Source organism: Ceratotherium simum, chromosome 22, assembly GCF_057802395.1.
Source record: "Ceratotherium simum simum isolate JZ-2026a chromosome 22, ASM5780239v1, whole genome shotgun sequence".
Classification (NCBI taxonomy): domain Eukaryota; kingdom Metazoa; phylum Chordata; class Mammalia; order Perissodactyla; family Rhinocerotidae; genus Ceratotherium; species Ceratotherium simum.
In genome coordinates this window covers 28,978,144-28,998,712 of record NC_141921.1, presented here as the reverse complement: position 1 = coordinate 28,998,712, position 20,569 = coordinate 28,978,144, and the positions used below count along the sequence as shown (strand labels likewise).

Below are 20,569 nucleotides of genomic sequence, written 5' to 3'. Positions count from 1 at the left end.
AAGATTCTTAAGGAAGCACCAATCTTAGGCTCAACAAAGGAGAAATACATATAATTGCAGTTATAGAATTGATCATATTGTCTTGAGAGGTCAGCCTTTTTAATGAAGAGATTAAGACTATAATTCAGCTTGGGTCTAATGGAGTATTTAGATATGGAAAAACCAACAATGTGAGAGACATCAAGAAAATTGACACAAACATATTTTCAGTCTTTTATTGGTCATTTATGTTCCAGGTACAGCATTAGCAAAAAAAAAAACAAGTCACTGTTTCCACCTAAAGTAACATGTTGTGTTTCAGCTTGCCTCTTCTCGTACCACTTCTCTCCTGAAAACAAAGTATAAGCCAGTGTGTTAGTGTTGCCCCAGTTAGTCAACGCCACCCACGCATTTTCCTCAAAGCTGGTCTCAGTCCCATATCCGCATTTATCATCCACAGATGTCCACTCAGATTAGGTTTCATCCTGGACCAGTCACCCTAAAAAAAATACCCTGAGCGAGATGGAACTGTTTCTACCCAATCCATCTCCCATTCTCCCTGGGGAGGGATGGGTAAGACTCCATGATTTAAGGTTACCCCAAATAATGAAGCATGAGCTCAAGCCATTACAGCACATTCACAACAACCAGCCTCTGCTGCCAAAAAGCACAGGGCTGTCCCCTCTGCTACATTCTCACAGCAGAATGTGCTGTTGGCCTTTACAGTGGGCAAATCTATAGACCAAGTCACACTGGAAACATTTACTTTTGTTCTCTGGCCATGAGCAGCTAGCAAATATAGCACACAGGGAAGGCCAGATGTAAATGATATATTAAAAAGCTAAGATTTTTTACATAGACCCAAGTAGCCTTATATCTAGTTACTGCACTGCTTAGAGCTCACAATAGTCAAGCACTACCTGAAGCTCCAAGGAGGCTGTGATAAAGCTTCAGGGGGTCATTGAACTTACTCAGCTCTGTAGACCCATACTTGCAGATGAACACAGCTTCCTGGTAACATCTAAAAAAGGAGGACACAATCAAGAGGCAAGAAAGCCACTGATAAACCCTGTCGCAATACAGAAATATTAACCAGCAATCACTATACCCCCTGCCCAGAGCCTCGTGTACATCCTCCCTTTAAACATAAGATTATCTCGTTTTACAGGGAAGGAGAAAACAAGTTCAAAGAGAATTCAATCTTGTTTGAAACTAGCCCACATGCCCTATACCAGACTACAAGCGCCGTGAGGCCAGGTTCAGCATTACTTTTCCTCCTTTTACGACCACCAAGACCAGTGTTCAGATCCGATGGGAAAGGGAACCGGAGGGTCAGGCTGTCTTCAACATCTAACTTTACCTTATTCTAAAGCACAGCAACAGCAACAAGCCGGTAGCTTCAGATTCTTCAGTATCAGACATTGCCAGGAAACTTGAGGCAACCTGCAGAAAAAAGTGTGAAAGCTCTAAACCAAAAAGTTGATCCAATATATGCATCTACATGGAAGTTAATGGAAACACCTGGACTTGGGTAGCAGGCTTCCAGCCCAGCTCCTGAGGTATTATAGGAAAGGTGAGTGGCAGCTGCAGGTATTATGCTGACCTGAGCTGTCAAAGTCTCTCCAGGTTGCTCTCGCATGCAGTTGGAGATCCCATGGCTACAACCAGCCACAGCCCTTGGAAACATGCTGTACTGACCCACCAAGTAGCTCTCAAATTAAGTCTCCATAAGAAACCTACCTTGTTCTGAGGTTGCTGTGTTCCATCACTGTCATGACCCCGGAGTCCTCACTAACCAGAAAGCAACTTCAGTCATCCTGCAGCCTCCATCTGGCACAGCTAGGATGAGAGCAAAATTGTCCTGAGTAATCTTATTGTTCCTTTTGTCTGGTCTTCAGAAGCATAAAGGTTTGACTGTTCTTTGGTCCAGGTACTGATGCCTTAAGCTTTTGAGGGCAATGACCCAAAGCATCTGCCACTTGCCACTGGATTTTCCCAGTACAGATGTCCAACCGATTCCCATCTGCCCTTCCATACTGTCTTGGCAAGTTAATTCTCAAAAGCCTTATTCTGTTAACTCTAAATGCAAGACCCCATCAACGGAACATTTCTGTCGGCCTCTGGAAACATGAATTTTAATAAAGGTCTGTCTATATCTGAGAAATGGCAGGTACAATGGGAACTGTCTTTTCCCGAAATGTTGCAGATCAGTTACAGCAAACAGAACGGCGACCGTCAAGGAAAACTGTCACTTTGGGCTCCTTTTTGACCACAGCAGCTACGTGGAAGCAGCTGCAGCTTCGATAAGGGCCACAGGGCAATCTAGGTCACAGGACCAACCCAAGTGCTGTTCAGCCATCAGACTCACCTAAATTCTTTTTTTTTTTTAAGTTTTTTTTTTTAAATAACTTTATTTTTCCCCCAAAGCCCCAGTGGATAGTTGTATGTCATAGCTGCACATCCTTCCAGTTGCCGTACGTGGGACGCGGCCCCAGCATGGCCGGAGAAGCGGTGCATCGGTGCGCGCCCGGGATCCGAACCGGGGCCGCCAGTAGCGGAGCGCGCGCACTTAACCGCTAAGCCACGAAGCCCGCCCAGACTCACCTAAATTCTGTGCACATCGTTACTGCCTACTGAAATTCATCTCCGGGACATTCTGGAGACCAAAAAACGGAACAAAGACATTCCACAGATTCCAGTTACCACTTTATTTTACTATGTGCCAGTGTTTTGTCTCATTTAATCTTCACAGCACCATTTTATCATCCCCATTTTACAGATATAAGGTTTAGATCAATTAAGTTCCCTTACTGAAGGTCGCCTATCAATATAGAAAGTGACAGAACTGGGATTCAAAATAGGGTCTGAATGACTATACAACCCATCCTCCAGAAAACCTTGTCCTTATATCCACCAGGGTGACCTCCTTAACGTGTTGTGCAGCCTGAAAATTTAGGTGAAGTCACTTGCCCAAGATGACCTAGCAGGTAGCTGTCACAGGCAGATTCAATTCAAGGTCTGGTGACACCACCACGCGGCCCCCCCCAAATTCAGCCACTTCAGGCTCACACTGCCGTGCACCCGGCCACCTGCCCGCGTTACTTACCCGTCACACCTGAGTGCAGGGCTGCGCAGGCCGAGGTGGGAGAAGGGCGCTGCCCTCGTGGGTTCCGGCCCCTCTCACTGCGCATGTGGCCGACGTGGCCTTCTGGACCTCGGTCCCAGCAGCCCGGTAGGCCCGGCTCCTCCGTGCCACGCTCAACATCCCGCAGCCTCCGGAGGCAGCCCCAGCTGCGAGTGCGGAGTCGGTGGCAGCGAGGCTAAAGCAGGGTACGGCGGAGGATGGTCGTGGATCGCAGCACACCGCAATTCCAACACAACACACCAGGAACACGGCGGCAGAGCGAAAGGACGACGGTGGCCCGGGAGGGGGTTTATATAGACCCCGCCCCTCGCGGCGCGCCTGACAATTGGAGCAGCGTGTCGCGCAGCCCGCTGGGAGTTGTAGTCCATTCGCCTTCCGTCCAGGGGAGGTGCCTCCGGCTCCTAGCCCGACGCAAGTGCAAGGCGGGATCCCTTTCGCAGGCAATGGAGGAACCCTGTAAATAGTTTCTTCAGGGTCGGAAGAGGCTGATCTGCCTTCTTTCAGCGCTCCGTTAATGTCCTATACAGGGCACTGGGCTCTCAAATGAATCAGACCCGCCATGCCCTCTGGGGTTCAGTCTGAGAAGACATTTTTTTCTCTCCCCAAAGCCCCAATACATAGTTGTATATTCTAGTTGTAAGTCCTTCTAGTTCTTCTGTGGAGCTGCTGCCACACATGGGTACTGACAGACGACTGATGTGGTTCCCCACCGGGGAACCCAAGCGGGTCGCTGAAGCGGAGCGCGCAGAACTTTAACCGCTGAATCATCAAGGCTGGCTCTGGGAAGACGTTCCAAGTCGGGAAATTAAATCCGTGAGCTGGGAAGGGGCTCCGCCCAGACCGCCCTGGGCATGCGGAGGAGCAGCGGCTGAGTGGGTTTCGAGGAGGGGCTCTGTGGTCCTGGGGAGGGCTTCTTAGGAAGAGGCGATCGATTACTCACATGAGATGAATGCGTTATTTGTTCAAAGCTTGTCTCTTTTCTAATCGATAAATAACTTTATTGAGTGCTTACTAAGTAAACTATGCTCCATTATCTCAGCTAGTTTTCATAATAGCCCTGTGTATAAGTATTATAATTATGCCCTTTTTACATATAAGGAAACTGAGGAATGGATCACAGCTAGCAAGCGATATAATAGCTGGAATCCGGGAGCCCACCCCAGAGACCACACTCATAATCATTGTGCCATGTGTATGTTTTGTCCATGGAATCAATGTGTCAATATAAAAACAAATAGTACTTGTCAGAAATTAAGCACCTCTTCTGTGCTTCACTGTTAATTTTTATCCTTACATACACTTTAAAAAGTAGGTACTACTATTATTCCCATTTTATGGAGATGGCGACACACTCTGGGACGGTAAGAAACTTTCTGATGACTTCCAAATGTGTTTCTCCAGCCCCACTTTTCTTCTGAGCTCCAGACCTTATATCCTGCTGTTTCCTTGACATCTACGCTTGGATGGCTAATAAATAGGCTTCTCAGAACACAGCCTCTCCTCCTCCAAACCTGGTCTTCCTCTTCTCAGTAGGTCCTTGGAGTGACCCTGAACTACTCTCTTTCTCTAACATCCCACATCCAGTCCATCAGCAAATCCTGTGTTCTCCACCTTTAAGATGTGTCAAGAATCTCCTTATCACCTCCAGTGATGCCATCATTATCGCTGAACCACAGGATCACAGGAGTCTCCTAACTAGTCTCCTTGATTCTGCCATTGCTGCCTATAGTCTGGTCTCAACACACCAGCCAGGATGGTAAAGAGCAAACGTTTTTAATTTTGATGAAGTCCAATATATTGATTTTTTTCTTTTGTAGTTTGTGCTTTTTATGCCCTATTTTTAAGATCTTTGCCTAACTCAGAGACATTAAGATTTTCTCCTATGTTTTCTTCCAGAAGTTTAATAGTTATAGCTCTTGCATTTAGATCTATGATTCATCTTGAGTGAATTTTTATGTATGGTGTGAGATAAGAGTCAAGGTTTATTTATTTATCGCATATGGCTATCTAATTGTTCCATCTTCATTTGTTGAAAAGATTATCTTTTTCCACCTAATTGCTTTGGCCCATTTGTTAAAAGTCAATTGACCAAAAATCAATTGATCCTGGAGGCCGGCCTGGTGGTGCAAGCGGTTAAGCGCACGTGCTTTGCTGTGACGGGCCGGGGTTCGCTGGTTTGGATCCCGGGCATGCACCAATGCACCACTTGTGGAGCCACGCTGTGGTGGCATCCCATATAAAGTAGAGGAAGATGGGCACGGTTGTTAGCTCAGGGCCAGTCTTCCTCAGGGGAAAAAAAAAAAGGAGGATTGGCATCAGATGTTAGCTCAGGGCTGATCTTCCTCACCAAAAAAAAAAATTCAATTGATCAAAATCATGTGTAGGGGTCTGTTTCTGTACTCAAAACTACACTGTCTTGATTACTGTAGCTTTTTTTTTTAATTTTATTTATTTATTTTTTTCCCCCAAAGCCCCAGTAGATAGTTGTATGTCATAGCTGCACATCCTTCTAGTTGCTGTGTGTGGGACACGGCCTCAGCATGGCCAGACAAGCAGTGTGTCAGTGCGCGCCGGGGATCCGAACCCAGGCCGCCAGCAGTGGAGCACGCGCGCTTAACCGCTAAGCCACGGGGCTGGCCCTGTTTGTCAAATTTATCCCTAAGTTTTTCATATTTTTGATGCTATTATAAATGGTATTATTTTTGTCAATTTCAAATTCCAAATGGTCATTGCTAGTATATGGATAAAGAATTAACTTTTGCATATTGATTTGTATCCTGCAACCTTGCTAATTAGTTCTTATTAGTTCACTTATTAGTTCTAGTAGCTTTTTTGTAAGTTCTTTAGGATTTTTCACATGTCTGTGAATAAAGACAGGTTTACTTCTTCCTTCCTAATCTGGATGCCTTTTATTTCTTTTTCTTGTCTTATAGTACTGGCTAGCACCTCCAATACAATGTTGAATTAATAAGTTACATTTCATCAAAATTAAAAACTCTTGATCTTAAATGACATTATTAGGAAAATAAAAAGTAAGAGACAGGGGCTGGCCCTGTGGTGTAGCCGGTAAGTGCACGTTCTTTGCTGCTGGCAGCTGGGGTTCGGATCCCGGGTGCACACCAATGCACTGTTTGTCAGGCCATGCTGTGGTGGCATCCCATGTAAAGTGGAGGAAGATGGGCACTGATGTTAGCGCAGGGCCAGTCTTCCTCAGCAAAAAGAGGAGGATTGGCGTGGATGTTAGCTCAGGGCTGATCTTCCTCACAAAAAAAAAAAAAAAAGGCAAGAGACAAACTGGGAGAAAATATTTGCAAAACATATATCCAACAAGGGACTTGTATCTACAACATAAAGAATTCTTAAAACTCAATAATAAAAAGTGAAACCACTCAATTAAAAAAAGTGGGCATAAAATTTGAAAGACACCTCACCGAAGAAGATAAACAGATGACAAATAAATACATGAAATGATGACCAACATCATCAGTCATTCGGGAGATGCAAATTAAAACTACAATGAGATAATATTACCAACTCATTGGAATGGCTAAAAATTAAAAAGGTTGAGAGTATCAAGTGATAACAAGAAAGTAGAGCCCCTAGAACTTTCATACAGTGTTCAGAATTGTAAAATGGTACAATCACTTTTGAAAACACTTTGTCAGTTTCTTAAAAAGTAAAACACTCACCTACCGTATAACCCAACATTGCACTACTTGGTATTTCCCAAGAGAAAGGAAAGCGTACATCCACGCAAAGACTTGAACATGAATGTTCATAGCAGTTTTATTTGTAATAGCCAGACTGGAAACAACCCAATGTCCTTCAACAGGGGCTTGGATAAACAAATTGTGGTAGATTCATACAGTGGACTACTACCCAGTTATGAAAAGGAACAAACCTCATACATGCAACAAAATGGAGAATCTTAAAATAATGTTGTTGAGTGAAAGAAGCTGAAGACTACATACGTATGATTTCATTTCTATACAATTCTAGAAAATGCAAACTAATCTCTAGTGATGGAAAGCTGATTAGTGGTTGCCTGGGAGTGGGGGGTCAGGAGAGAAGACTCAGAAAAGGACATGGGGAAATTTTGGGGGTGATAGATGTTCACTATCTTTTTTTTTTCCTGAGGAAGATTAGCTCTGAGCTAACACCTGTTGCTAATCTTTCTCTTTTTGCTTGAGGAAGAATCATCCTGAGCTAACATCTGTGCCAATCTTCCTCTATTTTGTATGTGGGATGCCGCCACAGCACGGCTGCCGATGAGTGGTGTAGGTCTGTGCCCGAGAACTGAACCCGGGTTGCCGAAGCAGAGCATGCCAAACTTAACCACTAGGCCATGGGGCTGGCCCCAGGATGTTCATTACTTGATTGTGGTAATGGTTTCATGGATGTACACTTATGTGAAAGCTCGTCATATTGTACGTTTTTAATATGTGTAGTTTGTGTGTCAATTATACCTCAATAAAGATATAAAAAAAAAGTAAGCAAGAAAAAAATTTAAATCATGTAATTCACCTGCCCCCAAATCACTGACTCCTCAACACATTTGGAGTAAAAGCTGAAGTCCACATGATGGCCTCTGAAGCCCCGTGTGATTTGGCTCCTCCTCCTGTCTGCTCTCATTGCCTGCCACTTGCTTCCTCATTCATTCTGCTCCCTCTTCCCGGCCTCTCTGCTCTTCTTGAGAACCCCTTGCCTGCTCCCACCTCAGGGCCTGTGCACTTGCTGTTCTTCCTGCCTGGAACTATCCTCCCTGAATATCACAGGCATCCACTCCACTCCCTCACTCCCTCACTTCCCCTGGGTTTCTGTTCAAACATCACCTCCTCACGCCCCCCTATTTTGTATAGCACCCTGCCACCCTTCAAGTCGTTGCACTGCTTGACTGTTATTTATAGCACTTCCTGCTCCCTGTTATCACATTAGGTATGTATTCATTTTCTGTCTTCTCCATTACAATGTGAGCTCCCCAAGAACAGGGATTGTGTCTTCATTTTCACTGCTATATAAGTGCCTGGTATATGAGATGGCCAGCACTTATTGAAATAATTACTAAGCGAATGAATTAATTAATGACTAAAATCTGGCCAAGGCCACATACCTAGTAAGTGGCAGTAAACCCCAGATCTGTCTAATGCACATGTGCATAACCTTACCTGCTGCGTTACACAGTTCCTCCAGAACCACCCTGTGAAGTGGGCTCCGTGATTTGCCTCACTCAGCAGAAGGGAAAGCAGGGTTGGGGCGGGGAAATAACTTCTCCCCCGGGGTCACGTAGTGAGTCTGGGGCAAGGTCAGCTGACATGTGGATTCCGGTGCCAGGTGCAGTCAGAGGCAGACACGTGACCTCAGCCCACAGCAGGAGCGTCTAGGAGAGGAAGTTCAAGGAGCTGGATGCTGACAATGCACACTGCCCACATGCACTGACCACAGAGGCTTCTGGGAAGGCTGGGTTCAAACTGCATTTCAAGCTGGTTCATGCCTCTCTGCCTTTGCCCAGCTGCCTCTGCCTGGAATGCCCTTCCTCCCTGGCCTCCCGGCTCCCACTTGTCCTTTGAGATGCTGCTTCAGCATCACCTCCTCCAAGAGTTCTTCTCTGTCCCTGTAGCTCCCTGAGCCTAGGTCTATTGCATTTGAATGAATAAGGAATGAATGAATGAATTAATAGCACTTATTCACTTTCATTCATTCGTTATTCACTGAGTTCCTCCTTTGTGCCAAGCACTGAGGATACAACCATCGGTCCCCGCCCTCAAGGGGCCAGAGCCCAGGAGGGAGACAGACATCACAGTGGACAAAGGGCCTATGACCTCATTGGCCAGTCAGTGAGGGACTTCCTGAGGATGGAGATCTAACCTGAGGCCTGAAGTAGGGGTCTGAAGAGCAGAAGAGGAGTGTTCCTGGCAGAGGGCTGAGAAGAGGACAGATGCTTAGCACGGTTAGAGCTCAGAGCAGCAGTGGGAAGTCAAGAAGGGGCTAGGGGCATCCACCCGGGCCTCAGGCAAAAAATATTTATCCAGCTGAACTGAGCAAGGTGAGGAGAACATCCCACCGGAGAAATCATTGGGGCAGGTGGGAGTGGGGCCAACTCTCTTGGTTTGGGCAGAGCTGGCAGGGAGATTCCTCCCCCAACACACACACCCTTCCTGAGGCTCCTCGTGGTTCCTGGATTCTCAGGCTCCTCTCTCTCCTACTCCTGGAGGTAGAGGCGAGCAGAGACTTGGGCCCCTTCAGGCTCTACCATGCAGGTGACCAATGACAGCGATTACATGGAGACCTGACAAAATGGCTTCTCATTGATTTGTTTTGAGTCAGCCAGAAGAAAACCTGGGACTTCCCAGATCCCCAACCTGTCTGGCAGAAACAGAATTAGCAAACAAGGCTTTGGCCTTGGATGGACTTGGCAGCTAGTCTCAGTCTTCCTTGCTGAATGACCTAGGACTGGTTATTTAACTTCTCTGAGCCTCAGTTTTCTCATCTATAAAAATGGGCAGAATAACAACACCTACTCACAAGGTTGTGTGAGCAGGAAATGTGATGTTATGATGGTTTGCAGCAGTGAGGATTTCCCCCCACCTCCAATTTCCCAAAACAAGTTAAACTGGTAAAATCCACCCACAGCGCAACAGTGGGATTAAACCAATAGACGAGCGAGCTGTTTGGGACCAGCCAGAACTGCAGCCTTGATGCCCTGGGTTTCCAGAGGCCAGACTGCGAAGGGGGGAGTGGATCTTGGAAGCAGACAGGCCTTCCTTGCCCTTGCCCCTAACCCAAGTGGGAGCTGACCATGATGTCCTGCAACTCTTGGGATTTGATTTGCAGGCACCTCTTTTGGCCTCATGGGGGGTGACCAAGAGTGAGGCAAACCAGGATGTGAGTCCTAGGACTGCTGTGTGACCTGAGACAAGCCACACATCTGAGCCTCAGTCTCCTCAGCTCTAAAATGGGCTCACTACAGCCCTCTCAAAGGGTTGTTGTCCATAGAACGTAGGGAACTGACCATCTGGCCTCATAAATTTTAGCTGTCCAGTACACAGGCCAACTGCACTCCCTCTGGAATTGCAGTTGTCTGTCTGTCCTGCCTCCTCTACCGAGTGTCCAAGTCCCACGGCGGGCACGGAGGAAGCCATGGGGGCTGTTGCACATTGAATCTGAACGTTGAAAAAGAGGCCCCAGGCCAGGGCCCATGGGGCTCCGGGAAAAGGGCAGCTGGGTGTGGAGAGAGCACCTAGACACCATTAGCTTTCTCCAGGTCCCGAAGCAGGGGCCCAACTGGGGAATTAACAGGAGAGCGGAGCTGGAGGGAGAAACAATCCCAACGCATGAGTGAATGAAGTGGATGCCCTGGCGCTGGTAGTCTCGGGCCAGGGCGTTTGGTTGCCGACCCCTCCTGTAGGGTCCTCCTCCCCATGCTGTCTAGTTGCATCTCTTCGTCCTCTGCAGGAGAGGTTATCATCATCCTATTTCACAGGGGAGAAAACTGAGGCTTCGAGAGAGGAAGTGACTTGGCCAGCTTCCTCGGGGTCCGGTGACCCCTGTGCTGAAAACGCCACCGGGCCCCACAGTCCTCCGTGCGGCGGTGACCGCTCAGCGGCCCGCCTGGCGCGGGGGCGGGCCCGGGGCCCGGGGCGGGGCCGGACCGATGACCGCGGGGCGGGCGGGAGGCGAGCCGGGGCCATGGAGGCTGGGGGCTGCCGCTACCAGTTCCGGATCGCGCTGCTGGGGGACGCCGCGGTGGGCAAGACGTCGCTGCTGCGGCGCTACGTGGCGGGCGCGCCCCGGACCCCCGAGCCCGAGCCCGAGGCGGAGTCGACGCCCACGGTCGGCGTCGAGTTCTACAGCCGCGCGCTGCAGCTGCCGGCCGGGCCCCGCGTCAAGCTGCAGCTCTGGGACACCGCGGGCGAGGAGCGCTTCAGGTGCGGGCGCGGGGGCCACGGGCTGGGAGGTGGGACCTCTGACCGAGGGGGTTGATGCCTGTCCCCCTGGCCATGGGGGCCCCTCAGAGGGGTCAACCTGGTCTCTGGTCCTTCTCTCTGAGTCATTCAACCTACCAATACAGCTGGCGGGGGGCCAAGCCCCTGAGACCTGGTGCCACCCTAGAGGAACATTCAGGGTTTGCGGGGAGCGGTGGGAAGATCTGACATTGAAAGCTGGAGGGGTGAATGAGCTGGGTGCTGAGAGAGCCCACGGGAGCACGCAGAGGGAGGTGTCAAGGAGATATAAAAGGAAGAGAGATTATGTTGGCCTTGAAGGATGCGTAGGAGTTTGCAGGCAAAGAATGGGGAAACAAAGACCACCTTATACTTGCTTCCTAACTGTGGAGGACGCAGTCTCTTGGAAGAGACACAGACACCGGATATGGGGAACAAAGGCGCAGGACAGTGTGAAATGAGCTATATGGGGAGTATGAGGCAGTCAGTGGATGGGGGGGTGTGCAGCCTCTGGGGGTGTCTTGAAGGCATAAGCTTCTTCCAATTCACTCTTCAACCCTATCAGGTGCATCACCAGGTCCTTCTACCGGAACATGGTGGGTGTCCTGCTGGTCTTTGATGTGACAAACAGGAAGTCCTTTGAACACATCCCAGACTGGCACCAGGAGGTCATGGCCACTCAGGGCCCCGACAAGGCGATCTTCCTGCTGGTTGGCCACAAGAGTGACCTGCAGAGCACCCGTTGTGTCTCGGCTCAGGAGGCAGAGGAACTGGCCGCCTCCCTGGGCATGGCCTTCATGGAGACCTCAGCCAAAAGCAACTGCAATGTGGATCTGGCCTTCGACACCCTCGCTGACGCCATCCAGCGGGCCCTGCAGCAGGGGGACATCAAGCTGGAGGAGGACCGGTGGGGTGTGCGGCTCATCCACAAGACCCAAATCGCCAGGCCCCCCAGCAGGAAGCAGCACCCAGGCCCATGCCAGTGTTGACTCTGGGAGGGAAAGGGTTAAAGCAGTGCCAACCTCAGAGCAGCTGGTGGGAGGGGAGAGTTAGCATCCCTCTGGAGGGCAAATGGCGAAATATATCCAAAGGGTTAATATAAACAGTATCCTGGCAAAGTCACACCTCCTGGATTTTGGCGTCTCGGGAGCTCAGCCCCTTTCTACCAGAAATGTCTAGGGCCGGGTGTGCAGCTTCTGTCATTGATCCTGTTTCCTTGTTCGTCAATGGGGCTATAAAAGACCCCAGCTCTCAGGGAAGGTGTGGGTGTGAATGAGATAATGGATGGGATATGCTCAGCCAGAGCCTGCCAGTCAGGGAGAAGTGAATGCCCAGAGTTGTCACCAACACTCCTTCCTCTCTTGGCCGGGATGTGGCCATTTCTGGCAGCGTTCCTGGGCTCGGACGCTGAGATGCTCAGCGTCTGGACGCTGAGATGCTCAGCGTCTGGACGCCGCTGCACAGGCGAGGATGGGTGCAGGGAATTTCAGGGCGAGCCGGCCTCGGAGACTCCTTGGGTGCTGAGGCTTGGATGAGTCTTCAAGTGTGGCCTCAAACCCAGGGTTGCAGCCCCTGCCCCTACTCCAAGGCCAGGGGCTGCATCTGGATCTGGGAGAAGGGATGAACGTGAATGAGCAGCTCCCGTGTTGGGCACACAGTGGATGCCACGGTTAGCCACCAAGATCCCCTTCAGGGCTGAAGAACCAACCTATGGCCGCCCCACCCGGCTGCTGGGAGTGCTGCCTGATGATGGTCCTCAACTTGCAGCCCTTTCTGGGAAGTGCCCACCCCCTCAGGGGCAGCCCACTTCCAATGTCAGTGTAATGGGGGGAGCTGTTCAAAGGCCCAGACCTCTTATCCCAACACTGGACAACTCTGAAGGTCAAACCCAGCTTAACACTCTCTATGGGGGGGCCACTGTTGTGACAACATCACAGCTAAATTCCTCCTCTGCTCAGTCCTGCTTCCTTCCTTCCCTCCCCCAAGCAGGTATTGATCTCAAGAATCTCCTAATGTCTGCACAACAATCTCCATCTCAGTCTACCTTGAAACAGAAACTGCTAGTCAGAGAATGTTTGGGAGCAATCAGGGCAAGCTTCATGGAGGAGATGTTGTTTATGTTGGGAAGAATCTCAGTAAGTGTAGAGGGTGTCGCTTGGGGTGTCATTGTGCCACTGGGCATGGGAAGGGCACGGGCAGTTGCCACAGCAAAAAGAGTACACCCACTTAACTCACTTTGTGACCTGGGGCCGGTCACTCCACCTCCTTGAGTCTCACATTCCTTCTCAATAACAAGTGACTGATAGTCCTTCCTTCCTAGGGTTCTTGGGAGGTGTTCAGTCAGGGTGAGTTTCTCAGCTTCCTCCCATGGTGACTGGGCCGGGTGGGTCTCACTATGCACTGACTGCCTCCTCTTTTTAAAACATCATCACTCATCCTTATGACAATCTTGCAAGGTCGGCACAGTTATCCCCATTTCACAGATGGGAAAGCTTGGGTCAGGAGAGGGAAATGATTGGCTTTTTTTTTTTTTTTTTTTTTGCTGAGGAAGACCGGCCCTGAGCTAACATCTATTGCCAATCCTCCTCCTTTTTTTTTTTCCCCTTTTTCTCCCCGAAGCCCCAGTAGATAGTTGTATGTCATAGTTGCACATCCTTCTAGTTGCTGTATGTGGGACGCGGCCTCAGCATAGCCAGAGAAGTGGTGCATCGGTGCGTGCCTGGGATCCAAACCCAGGCCGCCAGTAGTGGAGTGCACGCACTTAACCGCTAAGCCATGGGGCTGGCCCCCGGAAATGATTTGCTTTAGAGCATGTTATCATTCTTTCACCAAATTTTTTTTATCAATTTTTTAATTTAATTTTATTTTTTGCTGAGGAAGATTAGCCCTGAGCTAACATCTGTGCCAATCTTCCTCCACTTTACACGTGGGTTGCTGCCACAGCATGACATGATGAGTGGTGTAGTTCCATGCCCGGGATCTGAACCCACAAACCCAGACCGCCGAAGCGGAGCACACTGAACTTAACCACTATGCCACTGGTCTAGCCCCTTTATCAAATTTTAAATGAGCATCTACTTTATTCTGGGCTCTGGAAATCGTATCATATTCACATCAGTGTCGTCTTCATATCAGTGCATACGACAGAAAATCCCTCCTGGGGCTGACATTCTAGTAGAAGAGAGAAAAAAATGAGGCAATAAGTGAATGAAATGATTTCCAGTTCTCAGTGCTATAAAGACCACAGATCCGGGAGATGCGACTGAGAGTGACGGGGGCCTCTTTAGAGCAGGTGGTCATGGAGGGCCTCTCTCAGGAGATGACCTTTGAGCTGAGACCTGGAGGAGGAGGAGAAGCCAAGCTAAGAGCAGAGATCTGGGCAGAAGGAACGGGCCAGCATTGACTGAGCACTTCTTATGTAGTGAGGTAGGTACCAGGTACTATCATTATTCCATTTTACTGACGTGGAGACTGAGGCCCAGAGAGGTTATGTGAAGCCAGTAATGGGAGGAACCCCGAGGCAAGGAAGAGCTGGGCTCCTCTAGGATTTACTGGAGATCTGAGCAGCTAGAATGTAGTGAAGAAGCAGGGAGTGACCTTCAGCTGGGCCTGTAGCTTCTAATCTTCTGGAGCTTCCCCGTAGGACAGGTCTGATCTGAAGCTTGTTTGGGAGGTGAGCAGCTGGTTCTGGGAATGGACTTGGCCGTCAGGTGCTCGAAACAAACCCCTAAGTCCCCAGAGAAAGAGAGGAAATAAAAACTGAGCTTCCCCCCGGCATTCTGGCCCAGCACTAGAGAAGCAGCCTGAAGCCCAGCCCACCCAGGGCAGGGTCTACCTCCAGGGCAGAGACGATGCCCATTGTCCCCAGCTGACCCCCTTGAGGAATGTTCAGCAGGCTGGAGTCACACATCTCTCTAACCATCTCAGCCTCAGTTTCCCATCTGTGAAGTGGGGATAATAATAGTTTCTGTCTCACAGCGTTGTTGTGAGGATTAAATGCTGCATTATGTGAACCTCTACCACACGTACGGGCTCACGCACTGTGGCTATCTCTATTGCTAGTGGCTTATTAACAACCCCGCAGCAACCGTGTGAGGTCGGCCGATCTTGTCCATTTCACAGACAGGGACCTAACGTCAGGGGTGGGAAACTGAGGTGGCTGAATTGGTGAACCCAGGCTGGTTTAGTGCTCCACTAGCCTCGTCCACAGCCTTGGGCCAGGCCTGGAAGGTCCTACCTTGCCTCAGGGCTCTGAGCCCACCCTCACAAGCCCCCTTAGTGTAGCAAAACCTCTGGAGACTCTGTGTGGCTTTGAAGGGTGTGATTCTGGACAAGCCGAAGGTTGCAGCCCTCCCAGCCCGCTGGCTAGAGGAAAGGCAGAGGACAGCAGTGGAGCGAGGGGAGGAGGCCGAGAGGGGCAGGCCCACCTAAGAGCTGAGCCTCACCTCCCACCACTGTTCAGAAGCAGGCCCTCTGTCCTGGGAGCAGGCCCCACACCCAGTTTGTCATCACTGTCACAGTTCAGGCCCCTGGTCTCTAGTGCAGATCGTGCCACCCCTCTTGAGGTCTCAGGCCTCTAGGGTGTCCTGTGTGTCAGCACCCACATTGCCCCAGCGGGATCTTTTTAAAGTACAGATTTGACCTGGCTGCTCCCCTGCTAGAATCCTTCTCTGGCTCCCCATCACCTACAGGATAAAATCCAGATTCTTCCCCCTACCACCCCGGCCAGGCCCTTCCTGATCTGGGGCCTGCTGCATCTCCACCCACTTTGCCCAGCCAGATTCCGAACCACTTGCAGCCCGGGGCATTGCACTGTTTCCTTTGCCTGGACAGCCGCAGCCCACCTGCCTCTCGGTGATATCACCTCCTCTTAACTATCACATTATCCCAGCTGCCAAAATAGGGCAGGCTTGGCAGTCAGACCTGGGTTTGAATCCCACCTCCACTATGTATAACTGTGGGACCTTGGGAAACTCACTTCATCATCCTAAGCCTCAGCGGACTCATCTGTAAAATGGGGCTAATGATAAATGGGGCTAATGATAATGATAAAATGGGGCTTTAATATCTAACTCAAAGGGTTGTAGAAAGGATCAGATGAGAAATCAAGGGGAGTGCTTGTCACAAGGTGGGAATTCCCGAAATGGAGTCCCCTGCTCCTTCCCCTGAGGGTTTTGCTATTAATCACTGTAACGGAACAGACACTACCAAAGTAACTACTTTGGAGAAATAATGATTCCAGACTCTAACAAAGTTCTTACAATCCTGACCCCCTTCTAGAGATGTGGACTGCGCTCTGCTTTCTTGCTAAGGGTGAAGTTCTAGAATCATCCCTTTAGGTCTATCCCTAGGCTATTCTGAGCAAGCAAAGCTCCCTCTCCAAGGCAGCACCCTGGCCAAACCCTCCAGCCACAGCAGCTTTGACAGGTCAGGCTCCTTGGCCTCTAGGCCTTTCTGTGAGCTGCTTCCTCAGCCTGAAAACCTTGCAATCCAGGTCTGAATCCACCCCCTTTGCCCTGGAGAAGGAACAGAGCCAAAGTCTGTCACCCAGGGGACCCTTTCTGAAGACCCTGCCTGCTCTGGGAGCAGTGGGTGAAGAGGGAAGACCCATGCTGCCCGCCATGCACAGGCTGGAACAGAAGGCGTCCAGGGGGGACCCAGCCTCTACGCTCTACCTCTGAGCCTCCGTCTCTTCATGGTAAAATGAGAACGATTCCCACCTCACAGGCTTGTTAGAGGATTAAATATGATGTATGTTAACTGCCCGATAAATGTTAAGTTCCTTCTGCCAACAAGCTCCCTTTGTGTCTTTCATGGTTGTTCCTTTGCCTGGAATGTCCTTCCTCCATCTCTGTCAAAATTCAGTTCATCCTTCAAGGCTTGGTCCGACCTAATGTATCAGTTCCTTCTCTGAGCCTTCAGGCACTTGAGTGGCTCCCTTCTTTGGAGATTTCAGGCTCTATTGTCTTTATCTTTTTGCCCCACTAGACTGTAGTTCTTCAAGGCCAGGGCTGATTCTCTTGGGGAGGCTGCCTTGGGCAGGGGAGCAGTGGGCTTCTTAAAACTATTACAGAGGGCCTGGCCCTGTGGCCAAGTGGTTCAAGTTACACGTGCTCCGCTTTGGCAGCCAGGGTTTGTGGGTTCAGATCCCAGTTGCGGACCTACCCCACTCACCAGCCATGCTGTGGCAGTGTCCCACATATAAAGTAGAGGAAGACTGGCAATGGATGTTAGCTCAGGGCAAATCTTCCTCAGCAAAAAAAAAAAAAAAAAAAAAAAAAAAACTATTATGGAAATTTTCAAACATACCCAAGAATAAAGCAGCTAGTATAAAGTATAAAATAGTATAAGGAACTCCTTGTATCCTTAATTCAGCCTCAACAAATATCAAGAGGAATGGCCAGTCTTGTGTTACTTCTCCCCCTCGCTTTACGAATATTTATTCTTAGGATCCTGGCCCTGGCAGGGAACAGGTGCTCAGTCTGTTGTTGACAGGTGCGGGAGGATCTTTCCAGGGCCCCTGGCTAGGATGACTTCTGTGACGTCTCAGTAGGGAAAGGCAAGCTTTGCATTGCACGACCCTCATTCTTGCAGGTACAGGTCCGAGGGCTGGGACTCAGGCCAGCAGAGAGGAAGAAGGGACGTCCTAGCATATGGGAGCTGTGGCCTGCTGCCCACAGTCTTTCAAGCTGCCACCTGGGGATATAGGACCAGGGCTTCTATTTTGGGGAAGCCCTGCTTCTGTCTTTAGGGGAACCAGCTCTGCAAGGTGGTTTCTTTTTTTGTGTGTGTGAGGAAGATCAGCCCTGAGCTGACATCTGCCAATCCTCCTCTTTTTGCTGAGGAAGACTGGCCCTGGGCTAACATCCATGCCCATCTTCCTCTACTTTATATAGGGCGCCGCCACAGCATGGCCTGACAAGCGGTGCATCGGTGCACGCCTGGGATCCGAACCCGGGCCGCCAGCAGCAGAGTGCGCGCACTTAACCGCTAAGCCACGGGGCCGGCCCTGCAAGGTGGTTTCAAATGGCACTCTATGATATGTCCTTGCAGAGGTGTCCAGAGGCTTCACTAAGCCTGGGTCTGGGCGTGTCCTGGGGAGCCTAAACCTAGAAGCCCCTGATCGCCTTTGGGTTCTGGCTTGAGCTCTCTCGCTGCAAGTCTGAACCAGCCACAGGGCCACATGCTTTGTGCCTCAGCTCTGGCCTCACTGCTCCGTGCTGGGCTCCTGCATCCCCTGTTCGCTCTCGGGCAGTACCAGTTCCACATCATCCTTCTAGGAGACTCGACCGGGGGCATATCATCCTTGTTGAGTCACTAATGGGAGGACATCTTTGTTGAGGGCATCACCCAGATGCTGGGGGTGGACTTCTCCATGCACTTTGTGGAGGTAGAGCCTGGGGTCCAGGTGAAGCTCCAGTTCTGGGTCACAGCTGGCCAGGAAAGGTTCTGGTGAATATGGCAGTGGCAGGACCCTGGGCTTGGCCCCTGCCCCCTGCCTTCTACACCACCCACCCCCGAGGGGGAGAGCCCACATCCTAGGAAGAGAAGGGGCAAGAGAAGGGGCCTTGGAGGCCAAGAGCACACTTCAGAAACATCACATGACCTCTCTGGACCCCGCTGTTCTTAGCTGTAAAATAAGGGGCTCCATTGGGTGACTCTAGGGAACTTTTCTATTCTAACTACACATAATTGTAAGACCTGAGTCCAGCTCTGCTCTCCTCCCGGCTTCACCTCACGCAGGCACAGGGAACCTGCCACAGGATGGCCTCCTCGTCCCAGATGGCTCCTGCTCTGTCCTCAAAACACCCCGGTTGTTGCGACCACCCCCTACCCCTTCCTTTTGGTTAATTCTTTCTCAGGAAAACCTCTCAAGCCTGATTCCTTTTAGTCCAAATTAACTGCAGCAACTTCCCAGCTGGTCCCCCTCCTGCCTGCTTCCAATTCCACTCTCCACACTGGCAGCCAGAGCAAGGCTTTTAACATGCAAATATAGTCACATCAGTCCTCCTTCTAAAACTTCACTGGCTCCCAATTCTGTACAGTGGTTTTCAAATTTCTTGTTTATATGCCTGCTTTTAGCATCAGAATCCTCTTGTCAGATGGAAACTTTCTCATAGCCCTAAAATGACTAACAATTAAGAGAGATATTGCTCAGGCCAAAGAGGGGTGGGAAGCCCGGAGGCATTGCTGCAAGACACACACACTCACATGCACATGCGCATGCATATGGCAGCCTCCAAAGCATGGGCACTGGACCACACCATTAAGCCTGAGGGCTGTCCACCCCCCAAGCTCACTTTCTGCTCATCTCTGGCCCTTCTCTCCTAATGTTGCACCTTGTGCTTTAGTCACATTGATGCATGGACTTCTTTATACCTTTGGGCCTTTGCATATGCTGTTCCCATTCCTTAGTCACTCCCATCTCTGTCTCCACAGGACTGAGGAAGACGGTTTAGGGCACAGTTAAGGAGTGCCGGCTCTGGAGTCAGATGGACTTGGCTGAAATCTCAGCACCATCACTACTTGCTGTGTGATCTTGAGTAAATTACTTAAATTCTCTAAGTCTTAGTTTCCTCATTGGAAAATGGGATTAAACAAGATATTGCAAAGAAAGTGCTTGACACATACTAGGCATATTCTTTCTTCTTCATACTTGTTGGGAAAACACAATGAGCTTATCCATGGAAGGTGCTTAGCACAGCACATGGCACCTAGGAAGCACTCTACAAAGACCCTCCCGACACTGGAGCCCTCGAATCCATCAGCCCTGCTACCCCTCGAGCTGCTCAGCACGTGTTAAGTCCTCTGCGTGCTCAGCCCTGTGCTAGGCTCTGGGGATCTAAGTCAAGTGCATGTAGTTCCTTAGCTTAGCGAAATAGAGTGCCTTGTGCCCAAGGTGTGGGGCTGAGTTGCACCAGAGAGGGACACACTGTCAGAGGATCCCTTACAGATGACTCGGTGACACCCTTCTCTCCTGTACCCCTACATTCAGTCACCAAGGCCTGCGAGCACACCACGTCAACATCTTTCAAGTTCACCTTCTCTCTCCACTTTACCACCACCTCAAGCCAGGCAGCAGTCTTCTAATGAATCTCTGCTGCCACAATTGCCCTCGCTCTTCCCCTCCAATCTATCTGTCCACCACTGCTGGCCAAGTGATCTTTTCAAAATGCAAATCGGACCATGTCATGCTCCTGCTTCAAATCCTTCAATGGCTCCTGTTCCTTTTCGGGTAAAGCCCACTCTTTGCTGGGCTTACAAGGCACTGGCTGACCTGGCCCGACTCACCTCACCACGCTGCCTCAGGGCTGCCATACATGCAGTTCTCTCTCCTTGCAACACATCCCCATTCCCCTTCACCTGGGCCCCTCAAATTATGGCTCAACTGGTCAGACCCCCCTCTTCCAGTCCTGTGAACCTCTCCTTTGCAGCCCTTTCATGGTGGCAGTTTTCCATTTATCCGGTCGCAGGATTGCTCCCTGTGTTTCTGTTCATCATTGTA

General features: G+C 50.1%; 1 protein-coding gene, 1 long non-coding RNA gene and 4 other non-coding genes across 8 annotated transcripts; 1 reads left to right on the top strand and 5 right to left on the bottom strand.

The window, feature by feature from the left end:
* Positions 1–201: 201 nt before the first annotated feature.
* LOC106801147 (uncharacterized) lies at positions 202–3,850 on the bottom strand. 3 transcript variants are annotated; one of them, XR_015555800.1, is made up of 6 exons: positions 3,086–3,850; positions 2,584–2,635; positions 1,720–1,818; positions 1,340–1,422; positions 951–1,000; positions 202–328 (listed from the first exon to the last, which is right to left on the bottom strand). It is a non-coding gene; the product is annotated as an uncharacterized LOC106801147 (long non-coding RNA). The 3 variants fall into 3 exon arrangements; XR_001390492.2 differs by lacking the exon at positions 2,584–2,635 and having other exon boundaries at positions 3,086–3,709; XR_015555799.1 differs by lacking the exon at positions 3,086–3,850 and having other exon boundaries at positions 2,584–3,079.
* Positions 401–474, bottom strand: LOC147914112 (small nucleolar RNA SNORD99). Its single transcript, XR_015555894.1, has one exon. It is a non-coding gene; the product is annotated as a small nucleolar RNA SNORD99 (small nucleolar RNA).
* LOC147914111 (small nucleolar RNA SNORA61) lies at positions 1,180–1,312 on the bottom strand. Its single transcript, XR_015555912.1, has one exon. It is a non-coding gene; the product is annotated as a small nucleolar RNA SNORA61 (small nucleolar RNA).
* On the bottom strand, positions 1,540–1,670 carry LOC147914110 (small nucleolar RNA SNORA44). The gene has a single exon (XR_015555910.1). It is a non-coding gene; the product is annotated as a small nucleolar RNA SNORA44 (small nucleolar RNA).
* On the bottom strand, positions 2,160–2,294 carry LOC147914109 (small nucleolar RNA SNORA16B/SNORA16A family). The gene has a single exon (XR_015555901.1). It is a non-coding gene; the product is annotated as a small nucleolar RNA SNORA16B/SNORA16A family (small nucleolar RNA).
* A 6,960-nt stretch (positions 3,851–10,810) lies between the features above and the next one.
* Positions 10,811–12,458, top strand: RAB42 (RAB42, member RAS oncogene family). Its single transcript, XM_004425838.3, has 2 exons — positions 10,811–11,049; positions 11,630–12,458. Exons 1-2 carry the CDS (start codon positions 10,811–10,813, stop codon positions 12,051–12,053), a joined length of 663 nt encoding a protein of 220 aa, XP_004425895.1. The 3' UTR covers positions 12,054–12,458.
* Positions 12,459–20,569: the final 8,111 nt, after the last annotated feature.

Coding starts and splice junctions, on each gene's coding strand:
- RAB42 (XM_004425838.3), top strand. CDS start 10,811: ATGGAGGCTGGGGGCTGCCGCTACCAGTTCCGGATCGCGCTGCTGGGG. Junction 11,050..11,629: donor GCGGGCGAGGAGCGCTTCAG/GTGCGGGCGCGG, acceptor CAACCCTATCAG/GTGCATCACCAGGTCCTTCT.